The sequence below is a fragment of the Octopus bimaculoides genome, chromosome 7 (assembly GCF_001194135.2).
Source record: "Octopus bimaculoides isolate UCB-OBI-ISO-001 chromosome 7, ASM119413v2, whole genome shotgun sequence".
NCBI classification, from domain to species: Eukaryota; Metazoa; Mollusca; class Cephalopoda; order Octopoda; family Octopodidae; genus Octopus; species Octopus bimaculoides.
Genome location: NC_068987.1, coordinates 48,541,620 through 48,553,693, shown reverse-complemented (window position 1 = coordinate 48,553,693; position 12,074 = coordinate 48,541,620). Strand labels below are relative to the sequence as shown.

The following is a 12,074-nucleotide window of genomic DNA, read 5'->3' as shown; positions in this document are numbered from 1 at the left end:
ATGAACAATTTAAAACAAATAAATGATTTAAAATAAATATATTTGAATTGTTGTGTGAGAAAGTATATATAATCTCATTATAGAATATAGTGTCTTTCAAAAACATCGTATATTTTAAACTATATCTCATGTTTAAGAAAAAGAAATGCATTTTACATTTTACACTTACTCTGCCTTCCTTACCTACATTTTCATTCCTAATACGCTTTCTGCCTCCCTTTTCCACTTTTTCGTTCTTCCTTTTTTTTTTTTGTTTGTTAGACGCTAGCAAAGTAAACTCTGTCTTGCTTAGAAAAATTTGCTTTGATTTCTGTCTGCCTTTTCCATTTTTTTTCTTTTTGCTAGATGCTACCAAACACTCTGTATCTCCCCCCCACCCTTGTCACAAACACACTATTTCTTTCTTTTTTTCTCTCTCTCTCTGTCTCTCTTTCTCCTTCACGCGCGTACACACAGATTTGACTTCGCCATGTCAACATACTTCAAAATTGGTAAAAGTTTATCGATTTTTACAGCTATACGCGGGTGCCTCTGAGAGAAAAAGTTGACGAAAACGCAGGTAGGGTCATGAACAATGTCCTCCTAAAATTGGAGCAACATGCGTGCTAATTTGTGGACGTGCATAAACTACATTCACGTACACACACATCTTCTCTTTTATATATATTGATGAATAAACATGCACACGCACACACAACCACATATACATACATACTGAAGCACACGTGTATACACGCAACAAAATGCACACATCACCCAACACACATTTCCACGTTCACACACGCACGCACATACGCACATGTACTCACACACAAACACGCACATACACACACGCAGACACATATATACACACATAGATACACACACTAGTACATGTACGCACATATACCTCCAACACACACAATGCACATACAGACACGCACACAATTACACACACATGGGCAAAAACACACACACACATTCAGAGGTATAAACGCATGCATGCACATACTCACAGGTACGCACATATACGTCTACAGAAACCCTACACAGAACCCCCACACACATGCATACACAAACTCACATACACACATATACATACATGCACGCACACCCATACACATAGACACATACACACACACACGCATGCACACATATGAATTCACACATACCTAACACTCACAACCCCACGCATACACGTATACACGCACACAAATAGGACTAAATTATCAATGAATGAAATTAAAATCATACTTGAAGCTAGAAAAACTGTAATCTCTCATCAAGGTAAATATTGGACAAGGAAGGATACTCCAGATTGTTTCGATGTATCCATGGGTGCACAAGACTCCACTGAAGTAGCCAATTTAGTCAGAATTTACCTTCTACACTTACTTAAAAAAGAATTCCCTGAATTGGAAGGTGGTCTTTACCGCAACAACACACTATTCTTTAAAATACCTCCAACAGGAACCTTGAACTATACAAAAAGAAGGCTACACAATTTCTTCAAAAACCAAGGACCATCCATCTCTATTGAAAAAGTTAACAACTCTGTGAACTTCCTAGACGTTAACTTTAACCTTAATACCTCCTCATATCAATCTTATCATAAACTTAACAACAATATCACATACATACATGCCCAAAGTAACCATCCTTATAATATTATAAAAAATCTAACCACTAACATAAAAAGTAGAATTAATCTATCATCTAATGAAGAAATTTTTAACAAACATAAAGACTACAATAATCTAGCACTTAAGAAGGCAGGATATAAATATCAAATTAAGTGCAATAAAAACAACAGCACCAATACTAGTAATACCAATAGTTATCTAGACATGAACAACACAGACCATATTAATGAACCTAAATCATCTGGTGAATTAGTAAACCCCGACAAACAATCAAAAACTCTCAATAATAATCATCAGCAAAACATTAGTAATAGACATAAATCATACAACAACAAAAAACATAATAATAAACATAAACAATATGAGCACCACAACCATAACCTCACTAAAAGAAAAAATAATACTAATTTCAGCAATTCACAAATTACTAACTACACTAATAATAATATAACAAAAACCCTTGAATGCTGAAAATAAACACAGAAAACAATTAATTATAGATAGTAATAGGGACACTAAACTAATACACATAAAAAATGAAATTTATCCCATCTCATCTAATCCTTCAAATAATTTACATAACCACAGAAATCATATTAATATGACTGACTGACTTACGACGATGAGGGTTCCAGTTGATCCGATCGACAGAACAGCCTGCTCATGAAATTAACGTGCAAGTGGCTGAGCACTCCACAGACACGTGTACCCTTAACGTAGTTCTCGGGAATATTCAGCGTGACACAGTGTGACAAGGTTGACCCTTTGAATTACAGCCACAACAGAAACAGGAAGTAAGAGTGAGAGAAAGTTGTGGTGAAAGAGTACAGCAGGGTTCAACACCATCCCCTGCCGGAGCCTCATGGAGCTTTAGGTGTTTTCGCTCAATAAACACTCACAACGCCCAGTCTGGGAATTGAAACCGCGATCCTATGACTGCGAGTCCGCTGCCCTACCCACTGGGCCATTGCACCTCCACCATAATATAATAGCCTAATAAAAACTTCATTCACTAGTTTTTATTTATTCTTGCACAAGAAATTTCTTTTTTTTTAAAGTAATTTCTTTAAATATACACCATACCTAATTTTACTTATATATTAGCTATAACTGTCAAGTCATATCCTAATTCAAACATAACTATGCTTTCCCATTGGACACTTCTATTTAACTCCCTATCATAAATGACTTATTTGGAGTGTAAATTAATTACTCACTCATTTTTATATAGAGGGAATGTTTCTTAAACATCTTTCACTTATATTTTCAAATAACCGTTAGCCGCATCAGTTTTAGTTTATACACAACTAGACTCAACAACATTCTTTTAGTATGCTCTTAATTCTTCATAAGGATAAAATATGTATATCCAAATATGTTATTTGATATTTCCTCCATCTAGTCTTCTGTAATAATAATAATAATTTTTTATGTATTCGTCTTGCACTGAGGAGAACAGTAATTTGTAATTAATTTAATTAAATTAATTTTAATTATTCTACCACGTTATTTACATGTTTAATATCACTGTTTGAAACAATCGTATGCATGTATTAAAATTCTTTTCAAATTTTAACATCTTCTCTTTTTCATCTGTAAGAATTTGTTGAGTTGGATACCTTTCCATAAATTCTCATAACACACCATATACATGTAATAATTTCATATTTGTAAAAATCTTATGCCAGTAAGCTACCAACAAAATATGAAGAATCTTTGTTAAAAATCACCCTTTGGAACCCTCCAAAGTAAAGGATGAAATAGAACTCAACCTTTTCACATACATACATCCTGTTCATCAATTTTGTGATGGCTGAAATGAAGGAGCAGCATGCTTCCATGAAATTCTGTTTTCTGCCAGGGAAAACAGTGGCTGAAACAGTTGTTGTGATTCAAACAGCTTACAAGGATACTGCCATGTGTAAAGCACAAGTTTACAAATGGCTTTCATGCTTTAAGAATGGTCTCTTGTTGCTTGAAGACCAAGCAGAAGACACTTACCTAAGGTGTCATGCAGAGGGACTGAACCTGAGACTACATGGTTGTGAAGCAAGCTTCTTCACTACAGAGTCAACTTGGTTAAAAGGACATTTTTACACAGATACCTTTCATGTACTAACCTCACTCTATAATGTCAAAGATTTTAGCAGCAGCAACAGCAGCATTTACGGGCAAAAAAAGCAAATACTACAGCAAATGTTATACTAAACTTTAAAATAATATAATATTGAGAAGCTGCATGATATCTTTTTCCCTTTCTTATTTAATCATTACTATTATTTTGGCAGTAACAGCTGTTCAACGAAAAATTTTAAATAAATCAAACCAATTAAATTATAAATTAATCTGTAAACCTATACAGAACTAGTTTTTAATAACTTTTTCACCACAGGTTATTAAAATTCTTTTTTTTTTTTTCCTGAAAAAGCAGGTTTCTAGGTGTATAAATTTTTCCATGTACTTAAAACATCATCAGGTTACAAAAGAAAAGAAAGAGAGACTTGTAGCTCTAGATATGTAAGAGTGTGTGTGCGTGCATAAACACGTATGTATGCCCATGTGTACGTGTGTGTTTGTGTGTGTAACTATATATCTACATATATATTTTTAAAATAATCAATGACCTCAGAAATAATGAGCAGAAAACTTTTTTCAACATTGTAAATGATCAATAAAGTACAACACAAACACATTTTGCCTTTTATCCTTTCAGGGTCAATAAATTAAGAACCAGTAACGTACTGGGGTCAATCTAATCAACTGCCCCCACCCCCAAAGAAATTTCGGGCCTTGTGCCTTGAGTAGAAAAGAATTCCACAGCTAAATATAAGAAAGAGAGATCTCATTAAAACAGTGACAACTTAGTCTGGATAATATTTTAACAATAAATTTAAAGATTTTTATGGTACTAATATATATATATTTCTATTGACTAGACATAAGACCAATTTATATAGAGTAATACACTGGGTTGACTCATTATATATTACAGGTATTTATTTTAATTTCTTTATTTATTTATTCAATTTATTTCAATAAATGACATGATCTCAATAATGAATGGAACTCAGAATGCAGAGTAACAAATGACCAAAACTGAATACTAAAAAGTTAGACATTTATTCTGGTATCAACTTGCCACTCTATTTTGTAACACTATAGAACAAAGATTAACATACAAGATTAACAAAGACATACCAATGTGTTCCCAGTTTTTCGAATTATCCCATTGCTGCCTGCATCAATCCAATGTGATAACACTGAAAAAAAAAACCAAAAAACAAAAACGAGTAAATCTTATGGAACAAAGAAATTTTATTTTTATCTAATATAAGAATTTTTCATTTGAAACATATCACAATTCAATAAAATGTCTAACACTAGGTTTCTTTAATCTATCCATTTATTTTCCTACAATCCTTAACTTTCATGTCTGTCTATTGCAACTGGCTGTACTCCTACTTTATAGTTGAATAAAGTGGCTGGAACGGTATATAATTATAAACATTCTTGATCTAACAGTAGACAAAGCTGTTATGTAGAAGGTCCTGAAGCCCCAAATTGTTTTTAACTATTTTGTTACCCTATTTCTGTTGAAATTACACAGCCTTTGTTTCAATTCATTTTGAAAACAATAAAAAATTTTGTAAAATAACTTTCTCATTATTAATCTGGTATTCAGAACATAAATTAACATGAAATTCTGATGGAAGGTTCTAATTTAAATCACTTTAGCCATTTTGTTACCAGATTTCTTTGAAATAGACTGCCTTTGTTTCAATTATTTTTTAAAAATCTCAGACTGTCCAGCATCACTCTCTAATAACATAAAGGATTGCAAGAGGTGTACAACATAGGCTTTGTTTGGCAGTGTCTTTTTTTTTCAAGATATATTGAAAAAGGCCTGTAACATGTAGATAGAAACACCATCAGGCCTTGCATCCAAGTGCTTAGTGAATGTCCAATAGCACTGATTTGACAGTGACATCTGATAACAATGATGTCTGAATGACACTTAAGGCATCAAGCACAGCACCATATTTTCATGAGATTAATTTTCACACTCTTTTCTGTGGATGTAATGTTACTTTCTAAATATTCAAGATTCAAATGACTATACAGTTCTATATTTAAGAGATGAGGAATTATGTACATTATTTACATTTTGACAGATTTTGTCCTCATCTTGTTTATTGTTAACACGTTTTGGCTGATATACCCTCCAGCCTTCATTAGGTGTCTTAGGGAAATTTTGAACCTGGGTTCTCATTCCTAAGGTATTTTTCAATGTTGTTGTTGTTGTTGTTGCTATTATTATTATTATTATTATTATTATTCAGGTCACTGCCTGGAATCGAACTCGGAATCTTAGAGTTAGTAGCTTGCGCTCTTAACCACTATGCCAAATGCCACGGGCATATGGCATAGTGGTTAAGAGCGTGGGCTACTAACCCCAAGATTCCGAGTTCAATTCCAGGCAGTGACTTTAATAATAATAATAATAATAACAACAACATCGAAAAATACCTTAGAAATGAGAATCTAGGTTTGAAATTTCCCCAAGACACCTGATGAAGGCTGGAGGGTACATCAGCCAAAACGTGTTAACAAAAAACAAGATGAGGACAAAATCCGTCAAAATGTAAATAATGTACAAATTATATTTGACAATGAAAAAATATTAGTCACCATTTTTTTGCTCTTTCTTTTTCTTTTTTTTGCCCTACTTACCTTGCTCTAACTTTTAAGATGTTCCAAGCATTAATTTTACAAATGAAAGAATTTAGTGAAATAACTTTGTCGTCATTCAGCTGGTGTTTGGAACATTACATGACATTTTGATGGAAAATTTTAATGTAATTCACTTTAAAACAGGATGTTTGTATCATAGAACCAAGAGTAGTCACAAGCAGATTGGTATCAAAAGGGTTAATATTAGTTTAACACACTTAACAATCATTTATCATCTTAAGAAGTGTACAACTGTTGAATAATTATCTCTCTACTCCAATAAATATACAATTCTATATGTTTGCTTACTGATTCAATATTGAATATTTTAGCAGATACAGCATGATTACACATCTCTTGAATAATCTAAAGAGGTAATAAGTGACAGTATAGGGAGGATGGAGAGTGGTAGTATAGTAAACCTGTAGATACATCAGGTTATAAAGAGATGTTCAGCTGGGTGGGAGAGAGAGAGAAATATATAGGGACAGAAATAGAGTTCAGAGATATGCAGTGGTGGGTATAATGAGTGGAATACAAAGGTGGGAGTAGGGGATACATGTGGCAGTTTAAAATAAATGTTTATAAGTGTTGTAGTTAGTTGTAAACCTAAAGATGTGCAAATCATATTTCAGAGTCAAATTACCCTTCTTCTTAATCACACCACTTTAGAAAATAGAATTTTCAATGCAAAACCATTCATAACTAACATGAAGATCATATTCCAAAAACCACAGGTATAGAAAAATTTCATGTGAGCCAGAATGGCCAAAATATGCTGATATAATAGTTTTGCATTTCAAATTTGACTTAGACAAATGTAAATCAAATCAATTTAAATATTGATGTAGACAACATAAGGAGAATTGAAAAGCTAATAACAAAAGAAAAACTTTTCAAAAAGAGAAAAATACTATAAAAATACAATTTGATAATCCAGTAGCATATCTGATAATACAATTTGATAATCCAGTAGCATATTAGATTTAGGACACCTCCTTTTTTTTCTAATATACATCTATAACGGTCCCTGCTCATTAAAGCTGGTCTTGTACATACACTACTTAGGTAGCCATGATCCACTGGTCTCTCCACTTCTCATTAACCTTGTTACATCCACCACCCTCACTTTGGCCCCATACTAATCACTATGTGCAATTCTTTCTCCACAGAATATCAGTCCTTTAGAATCTCCTTTTCAATGTCTTTCCTGTCGATGTTGAATTGCAACAGTTTAAGTGAAACATTAATGGCATCAATCTCACCTAACAACCCTCACTGGTCTCAGATGGCCTGCAAGGACAATGAGCACTGCCTTTTCCTCCAGACTCAACAAATATACAAAAAAAAAAACAACCCATCCAGTATGTTTGCATCTATGAAGTATGGGACCCTAGTCTGAACATGGTATCTCTTTACATGTCATAATATAACTTATTATACATAAATCATAAAGGCAGTTTTATATAGATTTGTTGCTGACCCAGTTCAGGTCCACCAAAGTTTATTTTGTGATGGTACCAAACTGAGAATGGAAAGGTACCAAAACACACAAAAAGTTTCAAATTTAAGGAGTTTTGGGAATAACAGATAAATTATTATTGACTGTACTATATTCAAAAATATACCATGGAGAAACAAAAACAGGGGGTGATGACAATTATAATAAAATAACCTTGATATACATGTCATGCTTGGATGACAGTCCACAATGTTTATCAATGAATTGAAAAACATGAAACTTAAAGCAGTGTGTCAAAAGCAGGGTTTATTAATAATATACTTCTACAACAGCCACTGCCAGATGTTACAGCTAAATGTTCTGTATAGCACTAATGAAATCACATTACAATAGCTTTATATTTTTTATATAACATGCAAAGACAGTTTTCATTTAATTTTGAGCAGATGACAATCATAAATAAAGGTAAATATATTCAAGACAGTCACAGACTAAAAAATAAAAGCAAATATATTCAAGAAATTAGTAAAGCATGCAGAAAAAGAAATTATAAATTATGGAGGCCAAATAATCTAAACAGCCTTCTCAGAGGCAACACTTTTCATAATTATTTTTTATCAGCTAAAAATGAATTGATTCATGAATAAAATCCTCTAAATTGCTTTGTACTTAAGTAGTTTTTAACTCTTCAATTCTATACTTAGCTTCTCAATAATATAGGGGTTTTTTTCCTAATCAGACATTGAATTTTTCCTCCTATTAATTTTCAGTAAAGCTTAAGAATAAACTCAGGAAAGTTCCATAACCTAACCTGAGGAAATATGATTTAGTAGGATTTAATCAGGAAAATGAGGGACAGTACCCATGACTTTTAAGTCTGTCTCCAACCCCACCTAGACTGGTGAGAGTGATGTGATTAATGAGTATCAGTAGGCCATGTTTGAAAATATAAGTATAATGTTGGCAGGGAAAGAATTCCAATGGGTTGTTGTTCCAGAAAGGAAGGACAATAAAGTATTCCATGCAGTGTCTAAGGGGTGAGACAGTAAGGGTGACAGGAAGAGGAGAGATGGGTGGAGCCAGATGAAAAGGAAATGTAGTTGGGCATTTCCAAGAGTAAACTATGTCATTTGAAAGGGCATCCAGCCGTAGAAATTAAGCCAAAACAAACTATGGAATCTTGTGCGCCCTTGGTCTTGCCAGTTCCTGTTAAGCCAACACATACCAGCATAGAAAACAGGCGTTAAATAATGATGATGATAGACATTGCAGTAGTAATGAGAAAGGAAACAACACAACTGAGAGTCAAGGATCTTAGTGTGTTAGTATAAAAGCTTTTGCTAATCAGTCAAATGGCTTTCTATCAGCTACAACTTGTGAGAGTATGTCTGGCAGCAGTGGTACTATGTAATGTATGTAAGTAGTACCTTAATGCATGACAACAGCATTATCTGGTGTATATGAACTGTACCTCAACATAAGATAGCTCAAAGTATCTCAAAGTATGGCTTACTTGAGCTTTGTTGAATGACAGCAAGCCTTTTTGATACCAACCCATCTGACTTTTTGTTTTAAAATGATCTAGATTAAAACTTTCCATCAAAATATTCTCTTAATGGTGTTCCTAACACCAGCTTAATAATGATAATGTTATTTTATTTTATTAGATTCTTCATTATTTTCAAAATTGATTAAAACAGAAATATGGCAACAAAAAGGTTAATAATGGCATCAAACCCAGCCCATAGAGCTCCTCTTCTCAATGACTTTAAGGTCACACTGACATTTCTTCCTGTTGATGCAAGCAACTCAAAGAGGTTTAAAGTGTTCACTCCAAATATTTGGTATTGACTTTTAATTTAAATCTCAAAATGGTGAGCTAGCACAGGTGATATTGTTTTAATCCCTGCTTTGTTAAGCTCTGTTTAAAACATTCTTAACCTTAATATTGTATTAACCTAGTTGCCCTCAGTTTTTGTTCTCATTCACATCTTTTCTAGTTTCTGTTTAATCAGCTAACGATATCTACTTAATATATTTTTTTGTCCAAATTCTCCATCATTATTAACAATTTTGTTACCAGATTTCTGTTGAAATACACTGCCTTTCATCATCATCATCATCGTCGTTTAATGTCTGCTTTCCATGCTAGCATGGGTTGGACGATTTGACTGAGGACTGGTGAAACCAGATGGCTACACCAGTCTCCAATCTGATTTGGCAGAGTTTCTACAGCTGGATGCCCTTCCTAACGCCAACCACTCAGAGAGTGTAGTAGGTGCTTTTACGTGCCACACTGGCACGAAGGCCAGTCAGGCGGTACTGGCAACAGCCACACTCAAAATGGTGTATTTTACGTGCCACCTGCACAGGAGCCAGTTCAGCGGCACTGGCAACGATCTCGCTCGAATGTCTTTACACATGCTATCTGGCACAAGTGCCAAGAAGGCGATGCTGGGCACAGGTGCCATTGACGGTTTCGCTTTCGTTTGCCCCAATAGGTCTTCGCAAGCCGAGTATCGTTTCCAATGAAGGAGACGACGTTGGCATGGGTGCCAATGAAACATTTAGTAAATTAACTTTTTCATTATTGAGCTGGTGTTAGGAACATAAGTGACATGAAATTTTGCTGGAAAGTTTTAATTTAGTTTAAAACAGGAAGTTTGTATCACAGAACTACAGTTGGTTTAAAGAAGTTTGGTATCAAAAATCGTTAAAACATTAAGGACAATAATTGTGATGAAGATGAAACACAGCTGTTCTCATTTGTCTTTATTTGCTTATGTGTGTATTTTTGAGGTTATTTGAGATTAGATGTAGAAGAGCGTGTGTGTATACATGCACATACATGTCAGTGTTTTGATGATAATTATAAATATTGCACAATTTAGTTTCTTTTTCACTGCAGTCTAGGGCCTTGTATTTAATTAATATGGTTTAGAGACGTTTTTCTCTCTCTTTATTAACTCTTCTCACCTAAGCTATTCAATGATCATATTGTATGTTGTGCACTATGATCACTTTTTTTACAATACACACCATTAACTTTTCACCCTACACGAACACCTTAGCTAACCTGCTGACCCAGATGCTCAATTTCTGCCTTGTTAGGCTTTGTTAGTAGCATATACTCACTGCTAACCTATATCAGTAGTGATAGATTTTTGTCTTAGCATGCAGTTGGCAGTGAGTACATGAAACTGACAATGTCCAACAAAGCAGAAATGCACATTTAGTATTTTCACTGCTGCTACTGATATACAAGAGTTTTTAAAGCCAGTATATCCATAAGAGATATTATCTCCAGCTGAATACTGCAGTTAATTTACCTTTAATGATGCATGTGCATTAAGTATGATAAACAAACGGCTGTTTTAATCTAATACTGCTTTTGTTGCCCATAATACACACGCACATAAATATGCGTGTGTATATGTATGTATGTATGTATGTATGTATGTATACAAATGCACGAGAAACTGACTTCCTCAAATGACCCGGAGGTTCTCTGAAAGTAATAAATAATTTTTGCTTTCTACGTAATAAAAAAAATTTTTTTTTTCGCTTTTATTCTGTTGTTATTGTTGTTGGAACTATTATTGTGATATTACTTTTGTATTTGTTCGTGTCACTACAACTTTATGTCACTCGGAATCTAATGAATTGATAGGTGAAATGTTATGTACAGCGTATATCTGAGGTAATAAAGAAAAGTTCGGCAGTGCTTGATCGCATTCCATCCGATAAAGCACTCGTAATTATAAAGAATAATATTGCATACTGGTATATAAATATAAATTCAGCAACTTAAAACTGATATCTGGTGCAGAAACAAATATTGTGATCTATTAAAGCCTGGTATCATCGTGTTACATTAGTCTTATATATATACACACACATACATAAAAACATGTAAACATACGTACAAAGATAGATAGATAATGAACACTAAGCGTATTTTATCTAAAGACTTTTTGTAAATCTTCCTTCTTGAAAATATACCGCGTAATAAAAAAGATAGATGGATAGGGACACAGATAGATAGATAGAGATAGAGAGATATACAGACAGACATACGGATACAGAGAGTGTACGTGTGGGTGGGTGTAAAAAAACAGTACAGCAAAATGAAACCTTGTTTTTCCTATTGATAAACGTTTAGTATAATTAATAATAGTCGTCACTTTTTAAGGTACACAATCACTGTGTGTGTGTCTGTATATATATGTATATATATATATATATATATATATATATAT

At 33.5% G+C, this 12,074-nt stretch overlaps 2 protein-coding genes across 3 annotated transcripts in view; one reads left to right on the top strand and one right to left on the bottom strand.

The window, feature by feature from the left end:
- Positions 1 to 12,074, top strand: part of LOC106868486 (LIM domain-binding protein 3) — a 366,710-nt gene that overhangs the window by 346,674 nt on the left and 7,962 nt on the right. The gene's annotated exons all lie outside the window — the stretch shown is intronic.
- The window catches only part of LOC106873836 (uncharacterized), a 32,705-nt gene that overhangs the window by 16,518 nt on the left and 4,113 nt on the right, over positions 1 to 12,074 (bottom strand). The window contains exon 2 of the mRNA XM_014921345.2: positions 4,821 to 4,882. Within this exon, the coding sequence (XP_014776831.1) occupies positions 4,821 to 4,882 (62 nt within the window). The remainder of the gene's footprint in view (positions 1 to 4,820; positions 4,883 to 12,074) is intronic.